The 18,055-nt window shown below is 34.6% G+C and overlaps 1 protein-coding gene across 1 annotated transcript; it reads right to left on the bottom strand.

Annotated features, from left to right (window-relative positions):
• Positions 1-525: 525 nt before the first annotated feature.
• LOC136847164 (uncharacterized) lies at positions 526-17,549 on the bottom strand. Its single transcript, XM_067118570.1, has 7 exons — positions 16,914-17,549; positions 13,369-13,622; positions 10,308-10,440; positions 8,540-8,673; positions 6,168-6,284; positions 3,952-4,147; positions 526-850 (listed from the first exon to the last, which is right to left on the bottom strand). Exons 1-7 carry the CDS (start codon positions 17,086-17,088, stop codon positions 768-770), a joined length of 1,092 nt encoding a protein of 363 aa, XP_066974671.1. The 5' UTR covers positions 17,089-17,549; the 3' UTR covers positions 526-767.
• Between the last annotated feature and the right edge of the window lie 506 nt (positions 17,550-18,055).

Genomic DNA, 18,055 nt, shown 5'->3' with positions numbered 1-18,055 from the left:
AAACATGGCTGCGGGAGTTCATGGATTTCCGTACATATGCGGGGTACTGGGCATGGCTTGAATTGGGGTAGGGGCCAGGTAGGTTTCAAAGAGTTGTCCGTGCATAAGATTGATTCAGGAATCTGTTGTTATTTAACAGGCTGAAAATATGAAGCTATCAGAATGTCAGAGAAAATATAACACCCAGACGATTTATTTCAAGACCTTTCTCATGGAAGTTTCAACAAATTGGACAAACACCGCCCCCCACCCCAGGGTGGTTAAACCAGGTGCGAGCTAATGAGGACCATAGCAGAATATTGTTCCATACCTGCATATTGTATAAATAAAAATACCCCGAGTCTCCTTCCTTCCCCCAACATTTACCAGTGACCAGGGCTGAAATACTGCTCCAACGAAATATGTGGTTTATGTGTTAATTTCGTTTCTGCGCTCCTTGGAATATATATATATATATATATATATATATATATATATATATATATATATATATATATATATATATATATATATATATAATATGCTGAAGGGACTGAAAGCAGTCATAGGTGCCCAATACAAACCTTGTAACTGTAAAAAAATTGTGAAGGATTTTTCTAAATGCTTCAAAGCACGACTTTTAGAAAGAAAGAGGCTAAATCCATTGTTCGCGAAACACTAAGGAAAGCAAAGAATTCCACAGTTTGTGTAAGATAAAAAATATAGGTCAGATGGACTAGTATCTATTTCCCTGGAGGAATGTCTTCTTCCGTCCTTCCATATTGTATTCACCCTCCCAAAATAATCGCTGACGAAAGAATGCTTGCCCAGATATAACATCCTTTCCAAATCGACGTTTGAAGAGAGGAGCCTGAAATAGATAAGGTCTGATGTCTTTATCATAGTTTGGTCACATTGAAACTATGATCATGGTTAGATCATAGTCAAAGTAAAATTCAGTAGCCTTTTATTAATTAATTTTTTTTCATTGTTGCAAGAATAACAATATTTTGAACTCATGATTGCAGTTGAAGAAATTTTTTCATTCATTCACTCATATCAAAGGGTGGTTTTCGTCCTTATTTATTTATTTTTTTTTTACACTATAAACATGTGACATGAATAAATTGAAGAAAAAGAATTTTTTTTTTAGCTTTTTTGCACCATCCATTTACTCATATGATCGACAATCTTCTAATTCTGAAATATGCTTGGCAAGAAAAGAATTGGCATTGGAAGTAATTAATAGAATGCAAGACAAGATCTACTTTATTTTCATTGTATTTTTGCTGGAAAATATATACATACTGCAGTTCGATAATAACGTTTCGGAATGTAATTTCACCAGATGTAATCGTTGCCGTGTGTCTAACAGCGTACCATCAAAATCAGAGTAAATTAAATATTTTAGGCTTTAAATTTCCTTGTGACCTTAAGAAAAGGTGAAATTCAGGAACATTTTTGGAAAATAGTCACAAACCTTAAGGTAGTTAACCAGTAACCTTTCTCAGATTTAAAGACAAATAAAACGTTACCACTTCAAATTGACTTTTGACCCAGAAGAAAAGGTCAAGTTGAAGAATATTTGCGGCAAATAATCATTCACTGCAAAGGTGTATACCGATTGAAGGTATATAGAAATCAAAAGAATCAAATGAAAAGAATAATTTTGGGGCCTTAATATACCCATGACCTTGACAAAAGATTATTTGAAAATTTTTTGAATAAATAATTACCAACCTTCAAGAACAAATAAAATAAATTGACCTGTAACTTGGGAAAACACGTCAGTAGCAAGTGTCACAAAAAAATATTAGACCTTTAAAATGGCATGACTTTTAAAAAACAGGTCAAAGTCGAATGCAATTGAAAATCATATCTTTGAAGCATGCCGAATCCTGAATGCCCGTATCTGAGGTATAAAGGAAAACTGTGCTTTGAAATGTCGGCCTTCAAACTAACTTGTGATGCTGAAAAATAGGTCAGTTCGTAAATGTATAACCGCCAACCCGACAGGTGACACCTACAATGTTTCGTCAGAATCAGAGAAAGAAAAAAAAAGAATAATTATAAGAGCAACAAAAGCAACACCTTGAGATATAGTCAAATGATAATTATTATGAGAAGCATTTAAAACTAAACACCTGTTTAGCCATTTAGATGGAAAGCATATAATTATCTCACCGAATATTTCAGCAAATTTACACTACTGAATGCCACATGGGACTTCAAACAGCGCAAAACTTTGCCGAGCAAACAAGTAAACAGTAATTTACATGTACTTTCAGGGAAAAACTAATTACCGATCTTGAACGTTGGTTGTTTATCATCTGTTTATTTGGCTATTTGCATACTTCATAATGTGTTTTCTTTGTCAATAAATACTTTGTTGATATCCTGACTATTTATATTGATATTGTTGTTATTACATTTAAAGGGAACTTACTTAAATGGCTTTAATCCTGCTTAGCATTTTTGGAATACTAAGTGTTATTTTAATATTTAATGAGTAACAGGATGTAACAAATAAAGGATATGAAGAGAAATGATTTCATTTCATTATTGATACTTACTTTGTTTTTTTTAGGATGGAAAATGTAATTGACAGTTATGATATATTTCAAATATATACACACATACATTATATAATTATATATATAGTATATACATATATATATATACATCTATTTTGTGTATATATATATACATATATATATACATAAATATATATATATATATATATATATATATATATATATATATATATATATATATACTTCTTGTAAATAAGGCATGGGGCTCAAAGATGATATATATATAATATATATATATATATATATATATATATATATATATATATATATATATATATATATATATATATATATATATATATATATATATATATATATATCTACATTTTAGAGGACGGTACTACCAGAACAGTAGAGAATTCTGGTTTTCAGCAAGTCGCTAGGGATGAGATTGCTAGCCTCATTTGCTTTTCTAGATCCTAGCTGACTCTGTTATGCATTCCCATCAACGTCGACTGATGGGTCGGACATTTTGAATGTGAGTCCACTGAGCCAAGGCACCTACAGACACACACACGCACACACACACATATACAGTATTTACATATATACATACATATACTACAGTATATAGTGTTTATACATATATATCTGTGTGTATATATATAAATATATATTATATATAATATATGTAAATATATATATATATATATATATATATATATATATATAAATATATATATATTTATATATGTATGTATAACATATTTATATATACATATACATTTGTATATATATATATAATATATATATATAAATATATATATATATTTATATATGTATGTATAACATATTTATATATACATATACATTTGTATATATATGTATATATATATATATATATATATATATATATATATATATATATATATATACATATACCGTTTATATACATACAAACATACACACACAATCATTAAGCTACAATTATCGTTGAATATCCAATTCACTCTACTTCGGAAACATCACCGAAGGGGAATTATAAGTGATGAATGGACTGGTACCCAAGTGTCTCGAACACTCGACACAGTACCCTCCAACGACTCCAGTCGACGGTCAAACCACTTAGCCATTAGTACCAATCCATTTATCACTTATAATCCCCCTTCGGTGATTATCCCTGAAGTATCGTGAATTGGATATTAAACATTTGTAGCTTAATGATTGTATATACTGTAAGTCACGGTGATGTGATAAAAAAAAAATCATATATATATATATATATATATATATATATATATATATATATATATATATATATATATATATATATATATATATATATATATATATATATATATATATAATATATATATAGTTACATCTGTGGTTGAGAGAAAGTGATATGTAGATCATTTCATCAGATAAGATCACTCACCGCCCGAATGCAGTCGCTGATAAGGTCGACTGAGCTCCATGTCCACCGAATTGATGCTTCTGCTTCCATCCGGTTTGCTCCTCTCGTGGTGGTTGAAGATGGAGTTGAGATGGACTTCTTTCGGCCTGTGGGGATGGGCGTGCCGGGCTGTGATTGACGTTGCGCTCCAGAGGTTCTCTCCCACGAGGGCTCCACACTGCGAATTTCGGGAATGGTCAGTGAGTCAGAAGATAGCCCTGGATTTCTCCCCACTTCTGCTATCCCTGACGCTTACACTTCTTTCGTCTTTTAAGAAGTGGTCTCTCCCTTCCTTCATATTTTTTTTTTTCTCCGTCGGGTTGGGTTAGAAAAGGGCATCAGATTGCCAGTCCCATCGGCCTCTGCATTAATTAGGAGCTGGCGCTGATCACCTTACGTCTGGAAATTCTGGGCGCTTAAAATAATTTGCCTCCTTTTTTTATTTTATTTTATTTTATTTTCTTTTTTTTTTTTTTGGCAAGTTGTGAAAAACCTAAAAAGATGATGATACTTGAGAACGCTGTTTATATCAGAGATATACCTGACATCCTTTACAAACTTCCCCAGGGAATGTTTGGACCCAGCCTCCTCTCAAGCTGAAAGTGTGACGTGCATCTCCGAAATAAAAGACATTGAAAGAATCCTGAGACATTTCTACATTTCCCTACCTATTGTCACTCCCGAATGCCGCGTCTCTTTTATCTGATAACTTTTGTTCGTTTTACGTGTTTTATGGACCTAGAGATCATTGTAATGAGAATTTTATCATTGTAATTAGTTTTTGATGAGAGTACTCCATTCATTGGTCTGAGATCATTATCCAACGTCCTTATTCAATTGCATTTCCTACCCTGTTATTGACTTAATTGATGGATTGAATCTGATTTGATTTTGCAAGCTCGAGTCACCACTACCATTGTCACCTACGCCCGAAGAAGGTTATTTTTCTAGTGTAATTTTTAGGTGAAAATATAACTCAAATTTATCAGCAAAATGTCACTTACACTGCTCAAGGAAGCCTGTGAATACTCTTATACAGTTATTTGAGTAAGAGTAAGATCTAAATATGGCCAACATTGTCGTACTAAATAGAATGAAAATGGATATTAAAACATTGTGTTAATTAAAATAAAACCTTGCGTTTATGCATCCCATTATATATATCTGAATAATGATTACCCCACGGGGCTTCATTTTGGTCCTAATATTACTACTTTATATGCACATGGCTGTGCGATCAGTATTTTCCAATGTAAACTTAGGTGATATTAAACTTGAATAAACCCTCTGATAATATGTTCGCAGTTAGATATGCAAATGATTTTCATATGTTAATATTTATTCCTGACTCATGGGAGTTAGTGTTACATATCATCACTCTGGAGAAGACGCAGTTTTATAATGATACTCATAATTTTAAACTATTATTTGAAAAAGAAGAACTCTGGAAAAGAGGGAGTCTGCTGCGAAAATATTTAGATAACGAACGTTAGTAAAATTGTTCACTCTCATTTTCTTTTTTTTTTTGGGGTTGATGTATGCTTTTAGATGTTTAAAGGTTGTGGACAATGTTGTGGAACGGGCTGTGTACAAACTCCTATGTCTGTTTATGTAAGCTTGTATCATTTTAATGTGACTGATGAGATTTGTTAAAAGTATGTATATCTTTCAACAGATTAAATGTAAATATTTTTATGTAACTTTTCATGTGCTTCAGTTAACTTTATTTTTTATCGTTTCATGATATATTTTGCAACAAACTTTAGTGCTACGGAAGAAAAATCCTTTTCAAGGTCAACTCAATAGGGATAGTGCTGACCTTTATTAGATTTCAAGTCACAAACAGCAAGTCAGTAACCATAATGATAATAACTGTCCTTTTCATATAGCACGGATCGTCAGTCTACAGCGCATTATTAGGTTATATATAGCCTGATGTTTTTAAATTTATTGCATAAAATCAATTGCATGTTATCTAATGACGGCAAGTTTTGGACAGTGAATAAACATAGAGAGAAGTAACCACATGATTAAAATTACGATCATTCGATTTTTCTTTTTCAGTTGATATTTAAAGGGTGCGGTTAAGAAAATAAGTATCAAAGCATATTGACAATGCGTGCAGGCCACCTGGGGGCAGAGGTCCCCAGTGTATTTTAAAGGGAAGTAAACTGAATTGTCTTACAAGGAATAATTACCGTGAGGTTGAAGACGCCATCTTGAAAATGGTGCTTGTGGAGACGGAGCATCAGTCGACCGACGACAGTGAGGGTCATGTCAGGGTTTGACCTGACTTCAATGATGTCACCGTTCACCTGGGAAGGAGGAGATTTGGGCCTTTTGGAGTCATTGAAGTACAGCTGGATGTATTTTAAAGATTATGCCGTTCAAAGGATCAAACGTAATTCAGTTTTGGGTGCACTGGAACTATTTAAAGTAAAAATATATGTATATACAGCTAGATGTATTTTAAAGATTATGACGTTCAAAGGATCAAACGTAAATCAGTTTTGGGTGCACTGGAACTATTTAAAAAAATATATGTATATACACACACGTGTTTATGAATATACACAGACACACACCCATTATATATATATGTGTGCACCCATTATATATATATATGTGTGTATATATATATATATATATATATATATATATATATATATATATATATATATATATATATATATATATATATATATTTATATATATATATATATATATATATATATATATATATATATATATATATATATATAAACACGTGTATATGTGTATGTAAATGTTTTTGTGTTTATGAATATTTTTTGACAAATGTGTTTCAATAGTTGCAGGAAATAAGATGTACGTTTGAAAAAAAGATATTAAATGGTATCTATCCTGTTCCAATACATTACATGGAATGTTACGATAGCAGGATCTTATTGTGAGTACGAAGCCCGGATAACAAAACCTACAAACGATTAGTTGTAGAAAAATCTTTACAGTATAATCACTGAAGATTTTACCTTTGTGAGGAAATTAATGAAAACGCATCAGTCCCCGAATCAAAGCAGAGGTTGTTGTCAAAAGCATTTTGCATGAAAGCTAAATGATTATCAATAGCCAAAGGAGAGATAAAAACAATCTGGTCTCAACTCAAAGCAAAATTGGATTTGTGTGTCCACGTCGGTTGCGTTTATTTGGGACAAAAACGAAATGCGTCATGATGTGCGTTTCCCGTCCAGGCATCAAACGTGCTTGAAAAATTCAGGAACGAGAAGCACAGATGATTATTGAAATACGGCCAGACAATGACTTGCAATACGTTTGATCGTATATGAAACCCTCTGATAAATTACTGATGCTGTATTGATTATTGTTTAGCAAAGTAGTTGATCTCTCGTGTGACATTTTGTCCAATAAGATTCTCTGTGATGTCGATGTTTCTCAGAGTGCGCAGTAAGCACTGAACTTGATATTCGAAGAGAAAGTTTTGAGTCTCGTGTTATTTCGATGACCTTATTGCGGAACGCAGTAGCTGCTCATTTCACTGGTGTTCTAAACCCAATCATATTTCAGAAGAATCCCTTAGTTTTATTGGTGACGTGATTGCTGTTACATTTATGAATGCCCTCATCTGAATCGAAATTTCATTCACTGGGGCGTTACGCCTCGAAAGTTTCTTGAAATTTTATTATACCTTTGACCATCAAATTCTGTGGCATTTTTGGGGAACTTTTTATGGTCTTACAAAAAAATATTCGTTTAATGCGTATTCTATTTCGTTACCCTCGTTTGAACGGTATGAACTCGGCTGATAAGAAAATGTTTTACATGATCTAAGATTAGAAAACCTGGAGTAAACTATTCGGGTAAAAGCCAATGCCGCATCGTCTTATGAAGTATACCACAGGCGGCATCAGTCCGTTTCATATTTCCAGGCAAAGTTCATGAAATGAAACCGAAAAATAAAGCATTTAATCCCAACACATTTTACCGTCCTCTTGTGGTGCGTGTTATGGGTAACCATTCTAATGTTTTTCCGGTTTTTAGTCGCAAAATTTTAAAGTCAAGACACGTGCAGCCCAGGATGTTCTTATCTGTTTTGTACATTTTAAGCAGTTCCCTATCTCTCAGTTTCTGCCAATTTTTTTGTACTTTGTTTACTTCATTCGCGTTTGCTGATTGAGATCGGCTTGGTTCACAAACTGCTAAAACTAACTTACCTTCTTGTGAGAATCGGGAAACGAGTTACAGATCATCCCGTACATTAAAAATAATGTGTAATAGATTTAGCACACCGGACACAGATTCAGTTGTTCTGTATCTTACTTCCGAGAGTTAAATGAAGTTGGGGTAAAATTTCCCAGTAAAAAAATAAACATGAGATTTAAATAGATACAAGCACCCAATCACATAATGCATTGTATAGAGACTGATCTGACATTCCTGTGATATTTACATGCAAACAGGCAAGTATCTTTAATGAGACTTTCGCATTTGAAAACATTTTGGTACGTGAACTCCCCTATTCAAACAGCGTAAAGAAGGCAAAGAGAATAAATGGCAAAGTCTTTTACAGCACCTGTTTTCCATTGACGAACCAGGAGATGGATGGTATTGGGTGGGTCCTCAGAACTGTGCAGTTAGGAGCGAGGACCTCCCCTGGGTAGTAGCGTCCCTTAAACCCTGAAATGATGGGTCTCGTGGCTGGAGGTTCTGAAAGAGGAGAGCCGTGCTAGCGAGGAGTATTTCTATCATTATAAATCTCAGTGTGAAGTTATATTCATGGAACAAGGCGAGTAACTGTTATCTTGAATGAGAGGCATCCACAGAATGAGGGGGGAATACCATAAGCGAGAAAAGGAAATGACAGACCCACGGATAAAAAATATTAATAATGGAAGGGTGGTTAAATTTATGGTAAGCAAGTAAATAGTGGATGAATGACAACCCAACATAGATAAGCCTTCAAAATGTTGTCAGAAAATGAAGCCGAGGGTTTGCCTGAACACATCCCAAGTAAGGGAACTCAGATACTGAGGTTTCAAGGGGAGGCCTTCTCTGCTACATATGAAAAACTTTAGATTTGAAAGGAACTGTATATATCAAAAATTAAATAAATAAACAGATAAAAGTGGACATCGATAAAATAAGAAATATTAGATAATATTCTAAAATGAGAGTACGTTATTCTCGCGAGGAATAATGAGGGCACAAGTTTTTAAAAAGGGTGTCTCTTCAGATGAAGCAAGGTTGAGGTGAAGTGTTACCCGACAGAATACAATTTTGATGAATCGAGAAAGAGAACAGTGATTTAGGAGATAGCTCTGTAAAAGAAAAAATAGATAAATAAATAGCAATAAAAATAAAATAAAAATCCTAGTTGAAGGAGGTTCGGTAAGAAAATTTAGAAATAGACGTAAATGAAAATATTGCTTTTAAAAAAAAACCTACGGCATCTGTTTTCCTCTATCGGGGCTGAACTTGAACTTAAAGGGCATCGATAGTGTCACTATTCATCTCAGCGACCTCGAAAACTATGGATCAGACACTAATATCTGTTGTTCCTGTATTACTGTGTCATATTGCACGGATAACTCTGATTTCGACAAATCAAGGTCATTCATCTTTGTGTTTGACCGAACATATGAGAGACCGAAATGGATTCAACCGTCTTGTTCACCTCAATAAATGATATCATATCTGAGTTGATGTCAAAACTCAGGTCAATGAAGAGATCAAACAATCCGAGAAAAACAGACACTCAGGTAATTCCACTTTCTCGAAGAAAGGACTAATCAAACTTACAGAGCGCAGAGTTTGCGCCAGTTCTTCAAGACTTTTAAGATAAGCGAGTGGAAGGAAACGCTGCTGAAATTCGCCTTAACTTTATCTTTTTCCTCGAATTTTCCATCTTTGTTATTCCCGTCCGTGTTCCCTTCTAGTGCAGTGAAATTACGTCAAGTATCCCTTTAATTATAATGATTTAATAAGTGAATATCGCCTTGAAAGTGAGATAGAAGTGAATTAATAACCTTCTCGAATCTTACCCTTGTTATTATTGTCTATAAGACAGGAGTTGAGGGAATTTTCACTCATCTGGTACCCCTCTACTTACAGGTGTCGATGACCTGTGTATCGTATCTCTAGATTGAAGAAGAATACAAGAGTCCTGCACGCTGCATATTCAACTGTCTCCAACCCAAGAGCCCTGTTTTACATGAAAAGCTCTACAATGAATTATGCGATTTAACTGATCTTGAGCCCTCTGCAACATTTAACCTATCCACTCCATTTTACATATCTGTAAGCGAATGTAAGACAACGCTGCTGAAATGCGCCAGTCTTACCCACGACGGTGAGATTGGATGACAGCAGGTTCTGGGAGAAGGTTGGGAAGTCCGTGACGACTTCGCATGTATACGTCCCCGAGGCTGCCACGCCGACTTCCTGCAGGATCACCTCGCCCATGCGACGTCCTACCTAAGGATAGCATTGGCAGGTCATGAATGGCAAATCACAGTCTTATTGAAATGAGGGATGGCTCACTTGAAATTTGATGAAAAGTGTTAAATAAAGGTGAACATACCTTATGTTCGATGCGATATCCGTTGACTCAAGTCGTTGCGACGCTTGATCATATAATCTGATTTTATTATATAGCCTTGTTTATTTTTTTATGAAGTTCAAGGATGAAGAAAACCTAAAAGCATTTGTTTCCTCATCTTGATAGTTTGAAGAAGATAATAATATTTTGAATTTGGTCTTATGGAATTTAGGTTGTCACACCAAGCATTTGGACACTTTCGGCCATTCAGTGAGACTAGGGAGTTGGAGTGGTTGGACAGCTAGATAAAGAGATCCAGAAGAGAACGAAGATGAATTACAAGGATCTAAAGGTGGAACTGGGAGGAAACACCGCAGTTGCACTAAGAAGTAATAGTGGGAGAAGTTGGACAGCAAAACTGAACAAAGAAAGCGGGAACGGAGGTAAAGTAAAAGGTTAGAAAGTGGGTGTAGCTGGAGGCCGAAGGAACGCTGCAAACACCCTTTAGTAATGCCCACAGGGCACCATGTCAGGTGCACTGACGGCACTGCCTTCCTACGGGGAAGATGGTGATAATGATCAATAAAATAATGGAAAGTATTTTAAGAATGCTGAAACTTTTCTGATGATTCCACTCATATCTAACAATGACTGATTTTTCGATAAATTCCGCTTAGGTTTCGTCACATTGCTATTGTTTACTTGGGCTTCATGTAAAGTATTAGACATTTCATTTTGAAGTACACATGCTGACACAGAAGTTTCAGAGCAAAAAATATTTTGTTTGTTTCCTCGTGAGTAATGTGTGTGTGTGTGTGCGCGGGACCCGGATGTGTGCTTCAGTGGCTAAGGTGATGCCTTAAAATTTTCATTCCCCGCCATGGTCCTATTTTGTTATCAATTTCGAAGCTCTATCTCTGAAATTGCTAAAGTTATCAATAGAAGAAAAAGCACGAAACGAGTAATAACAACATAACCCCAGATTAAACGCTGTGTGGCATTAATATTCAATTTTCATCTTGCCTCGCCGTCGGATGCTTTCTCGTGACGTAGTCGTTGAATAGTTCAGATTTGAATCAAGTATCAAACCTGTAGTTGTGAAAAATACATTTCAGGGGCCACTTGAAGTTGCACCTCTGGCTCCAATTCCGAAAAGCCTCGCTCGACAATTGTCCGGATTTACTAAGAGGAACCCCAAAGTCAGTGCCAGTAAAATTCGCCTTTGGACATCTTCTCTCGTTTGTAAAGTTATGAGGTAATAAAGGAGTTAATTGTACTCTGTTCATAAAATTGCTTAAAAGGTCATATTTACTTCGTGCTGCCAATAGCACTGCTCGTTTGCCTTCTTTCTGCTAAAGTTATGTTTTCATGTGGTACTGCTTAGTTATATGTACATTTTCATGCATTTGTATTTTTTTGCTTTATATATATATATATATATATATATATATATATATATATATATATATATATATATATATGTGTGTGTGTGTGTGTGTGTAGGTATATATTTGTGTATATTCATGTAATGAATAATGATACTCCCATTTACTTTATTATCGTCTGTAGTTAATTACTGAGGAATTGGATTACTTGCCCCGACGGCACCGACAGAATTTCATTATGATAAATACCTCACATCTTACCCCAAGGTGCTATCATGTGACTCATTATCATCCAGGCAAGCAGGAACCTTCAGTGAAAAAAAAAAAGTTTCTTATCTGAATTTTATATTTCCGCGCATGAAAGCGACGAATTTACTTCAGGGAGTAATAGAATTCTGACCCTTGCTGCGAACACACGGTTCGGATGGATAGGGTTCCATTTTAATGGGCCTAATTGCCTTCGTAATTCTTCAGTTAAACTTGAGATGCAGATTACTGGTTTTTACCTTTTAACAACATTGGCCTACATTGTATGCGTAACATTAATTTCATTACGGTGTTATATCGGGTGTTGAGCAGTTCCTTAATTTCGTTAACTTTATTTTACATATACAGAGATGATGGAAGACGCGCTTTCTGGTACATGTTTATAATTTATCAATCTGCTGTCTGTTCTATGCCATTAACTTGGGAGACAAGTTGGTATATACACCACTAATAAGAAAAACATGAAGGGGTGGAGAAATAAAATGACAATTTTTTTTTTTTTTTTTTTTTTTTGTACTACCACTGCTACAAGTAAGCTTTGTCATTTTTTATAAATTCTGAGTATATAGTTTTGGTTACGAAAACTTTTTCACAAAAGGAATTATACATCAAACAGTTCTCGTCTTCGATAATGAAAATTTACCCATTAATAATGCACAGCTCTATGAAATGCGTTCATAATTCCCGCGTATTATGAGTTTCCATCGTTAATGGATTATAATGGCATCAATATTACCGGTAACATTACCCTGGCATTAACCATTAGGCCGTTGGAGATAAAAAAAAAATCTTGCAACAAAGAATGTTAGAGAATTTAATCATATAGTTTAGGCAGTCATAACAATTGCAAATTCACATTTTCTTTTTCATCTTGAATCCAAAGTGTACGCTAATTCGTAATCTAGATTATCGAGAGATCCCATTTTTTCTTAAGCCTATGATTGGAATATCCCACATTTCGTAATATTCATAATTTAAAGATCCCAGTCTTCTTCATAACAGTATTACAGATATCGTACTTTTTCATCAGAATAACTGAAAGGTCCATCTTTCCCCTTATCTTCCATCCAAATAATTATTCACCCATTCTTAAAAATAAAAGTAACCTAAGATCCCGCATTTTACAATACTGATAAGAGAAGATTCCACTCTTCTCAACCTTAATAATAGAAAGAAAATTCATATTTTTATATAAAAATAGCAAGTACTGACCTCCACTTTGACGTCAGGCAATGGAAACAGTCTGGCAAAGTTAATATTAGAGGACGACAGCGGATGAGCTGTCACCTCGACTTGATGATAGCTCTTGGTAACGGCCACTCTGTAGAACTGGGCTCCATCCTTCCACCAGGCTAAAGAATACAATGGCTTCGGCCAAGTGTCAACCTGACACTCGAGGGTGGCGTTCCTTCCTGATCGTACCTCTTGGGGCACGACAAAAGTACGATAACGGACGCCATGACAGTCTGGAAAGTAAAGCACAGCAAGTGAATTTAGTTCCGTGACTGTCTGGCAAGCGCATATCAAAAAGTTATTTGAATTCTATGACAGTCTGGAATGGAAAGAAAAACAAGTATTTTAAGTTCCATGACAATCTGGAAAGTAAAGAACAGCAAGTGAGTTGGGTTCCGTGACTTTCTGGAGAACGCATAGCAAAAAGTTATGTGAATTCCATGACAGTCTGGAAGGTAAAGAACAACAAGTAATTTGAGTTGAACGACAGTAAGGGAAACGCATACTCAAAATGATTTGAAGTCCATGATAGTCTGGAAAGTAAAGAACAGCAAGTGATTTCAGTTCCATGACAGCCTGGAAACCGCTTAACAAAAAGTTACTCGAATTCCATGGCACTCTGCAAAGTAAAGAAGAAATACGAGTGATTTGGACTCCATGACAACCTGGAAGTAAACAACAGCAAACTATTTCGATTCTGAGAGTCTGGGAAATAACGAGCAGAAATGATTCTAATTCAAAATGAAAAGCAAACTGTTCATTAATTTTCGGTCTTTTTGGGATGGGGGATAATAAATAACAGCAAGTGATTTCTATTCCATGAGACTGGAAAGTAACGAAGAGCAGATTGTTTTTATTTCAAAGGATAATCAAGAAAGTAAAGGCTAAGTGATTTAAATTCAATGACTGCCTGGAAGGTAACGAAGGACAAATAATTCTAATGCAAGGATAGTCTGAAAACCAGAGAACACCGAGCACTGTGAACTCCATGTCACTGGAAAGCACGGAGCAAGAAGTGATTTAAATTCTGCGAAAAGAGGAAAGATGGAGAGTAAGGAACTTGATATATTATTGTTAATGCTTTGCCAGTCTGGAAAATAAAGAGAAGAAAATTATTTAAATTTCACTGAAAGTGAAGAACGGCATGGATTTTAAAATCCTCGAAAGTTTAGAGAGTTAAAGATGGATAATTATTCTAATCCCAGGACAGTCTGGAAAGTAATGAGGAGAATAATCTCTTTTTACTTTCCAGACTGTCCTGGATGGCAATCTGGAAAATAAAATCCCGCAACTCGGCTGAATTCCACGATAGTCTGGAAGATAAAGGTCAGCGAAAGGCAATTTTCCGCCAAATGTTACCTTGGCTGTAGGCAGTAAGGAGATATTAACTAATCATTGAGTCTGACACCTTGAAAAATAAAGGATATTAATTGATTGCAAAATATATCATACGAAAGCGTTTAGCTGCTATCATTAAATTGTTTATTTTAATTTTTATAGGGCTTCCTTTATTTGCATAGAATTTCACAGAACCTTTACTCTTCCACCTCGCTTTTTTTAGTCCAACAGGCAGCTATGATATTTTATTATTGATACAGTGTAGAACAAAACTTACCAGCAAATGTTATTTAATCATACTGTTTCCGGTATATTAGTTCTCGGGCATGTGTCCGTAAAAAAAATTTTAACGCGTAAAAGAACCAGTCGCCTTGAAAATTAGAAAATATTTGGTGTTTTAGTTAATGGGGCGATTATTCATTCACGATTCCCAGCTGGTGATGGAGAGAATTACTTTTTTTTTTTTTTTTTTTTTGTATCTTCGAACCGGGGAACTTCAAAATTGGGGGAGATTTTCGGTAAAATATTAAATGTATTTTTCAGTGTCGTTTCTGCGTTAATGTTTATTGGTCATTGATTCTATTATCAAGAAACTCTCTCTCTCTCTCTCTCTCTCTCTCTCTCTCTCTCTCTCTCTCTCTCTCTCTCTCTCTCTCTCTCTATATATATATATATATATATATATATATATATATATATATATATATGTATATATATCTATTTATATTATATTTATATATATATATATATGTATTATACATATATATACACACACATATATATTTTATACATATATATATACACATATATATATATATATGATATATATTATATATATATATATTTATACATATATATACGTATATCTATATGTGTGTATATACAGTATATATATATATATATATATATATATATATATATATATATATATATATATATATATGTATGTGTGTGTGTATTTAGAGAGAGAGATAGAGCTTATCGTTTGCTCTCGCTGGTCGTTCGATAGTGACCTTAACGTTGGATGTGTTAAATAACTTGTATGGATGACCAAGAAAACCACGCTGTTGTTGGCAGACAAGCCTCTTGAGCATCCATGTGATAGGGCGTGGGGCTAGGGACCTCATCCCATGCATACCTACAGAAAACGGGACTTTGGGTAATGCCTTTAGGCTCCACCACCTCTCAGTGGGAAAAGGTACAGAGTGAAAAGAAAACAAAAGGTAATCTGAAGAAAATACTGGCAGCTGGTTAATTAACGCAAAAGAATCATTGCTCTTCAATATATATATACATACATATATATACGTATACATATATATGTGTGCATGTATATATATATATATTGTATGTGTGTATACATACACACATATATACATATATATATATTATATATGTATATATACATAATGTATATATGTGTATGTATACATATACAGTATATACATATATATACTGTATATATATATGAGTGTGTGTATTTTTGTACAAAAATACGCAACAAAACACTTCTAAAATATTTCTTTTATTGTACCTTTGTCAGATTTCACAAGGACTTACGGACCGGAAGTATCCTTCCACCGAGAATACCTCGCCCCCAAGCAACATTAAGGACAACGGTGGTAAGTACCATTGTTCCTTCTGAATCCCAGTTCGACCTGAGTCGTTTACTTTTCGCCCATTTTCTTGTCTTACATAAAAAAAAAATATTTTCCTCTTTTGAATGAAGCAGTTGTTGCATAACTGTACTGAGACCATACACAATAAAAGGTTGGAGTTCAGTGAATAATTCAACACTTTTGAAGCAAATGATTAATGAAATTATTTATTTATTTGTGTGTTCGTTTATTCATTCAGTATCCAAGTGCTTAAGCATGCAACGGTTCTACACTACGTTTTGCAGAATCGGACCCTATATGGCGATTCATAATCCGTTTACGCTTCGCTGCGATTAAATCAGGGGCTTTGCTTTTACCTGTTGTCTCTCCCTGCCTTTCACCTGTTCCTAATAACGTATTCCCTATGGCAAGAAGGTAATCGGATCAAGCATTTGATAACAAATAGGAGGAAAATGCATCTAGAATGGGCGAGAGATCCCAGCTGCCCTTTTTAGTGATTCTTCGTAAAACCTGTTAACATGACCACAAAACAAGAAGATAAAAGGCTAAGGATAACTGTAGACTTACCATAAACGCAGCCAATCAAGAAAACGATCAGAAGAACGTTAACGCTCACTGACACATCCCCAAGACGTTTTCTCATGTCCATGTAGTTCACAGAGACCTCCTCTCGAACACTGTCAGCTTCTAAAAAAAAAAAAAAATCCGCACTCGGAAAAAAAATGAAGGGGAACGCGATCATTCATCCACTGGATTTCCCCCCATACACGAAAGCCTTCCTCACATTCTGACAAACATGCGGCATCGATCGTGACCACAAGACCATTCTTCGACACTGTGTATCGTTTTCCCGCGTCCCGCCCGATTTGGCACTTTCCCCGCTGGCGTGTGGTGACAGACTGAAGACCGTAATGAGGCGGTTTCAATGCGAGATGGCACTCTCGCGGGCAGCGTTAGTGGCACTGCATTCTCTGTCGTGTGTGCCGTGTCTTCTTGGATAGTTTTGGATGTTCTCGGTTATTAGAATTTCTCTTCTCCGTTGTTTTAATTATGCTTTTTATTAACGGTTAGTCTGTTTCTCGAGAAATTTCCTCCTTCCTTCATGATCAGGTCATTACTTTTTTGACTCGTTGGTAATTTTATATATTTTGTTTTTTGTCATTTTTTCAAGTCATTAATTAGTTAATTTTATTATTTATTGGATGGCCTATCCCATGTTTTATTTGTTATTTATAGTACCAGTCTGTATTTATTCCATTATTTTACGATTACTTTCGGGAAGATGTTGGTTTGGTGTCTGACGTATTCACATTTTAGTAGTCTGTTTGTCGAAAAGTCTGTTTATTTTTATTATTCATTGTATCAACTGATATCCAATGCATTATTTTTAATGCCACTGGCACGTTTATCCATTAAAATTTCTCTTCGTTGTTCGAGGTGCTCATTTGTTTCATAAGTAATTTGATTATTTATCGAACAGTCTACTACATGTTTTAGATGTCAGTTGCCATACTAAATTACATTCAGTGTATCAATTCCAAAATTTAGTGCCGTATGGAAACACCTCAGCGTAGCAGCATTATTTTAGTAATAATTGGGCTTTTACCATTATAATGCCCATATAAAACAAAAATGCCAAGGAAAAATTACATGGCTTTTATAAAATAATAATAATAACAGTATTTGCAAACAAAAGCAGTTAAAATATT

Source organism: Macrobrachium rosenbergii, chromosome 16, assembly GCF_040412425.1.
Source record: "Macrobrachium rosenbergii isolate ZJJX-2024 chromosome 16, ASM4041242v1, whole genome shotgun sequence".
Classification (NCBI taxonomy): domain Eukaryota; kingdom Metazoa; phylum Arthropoda; class Malacostraca; order Decapoda; family Palaemonidae; genus Macrobrachium; species Macrobrachium rosenbergii.
The sequence above is the reverse complement of the archived record's forward strand: the minus strand, read 5'-3'. Positions and strand labels throughout refer to the sequence as shown.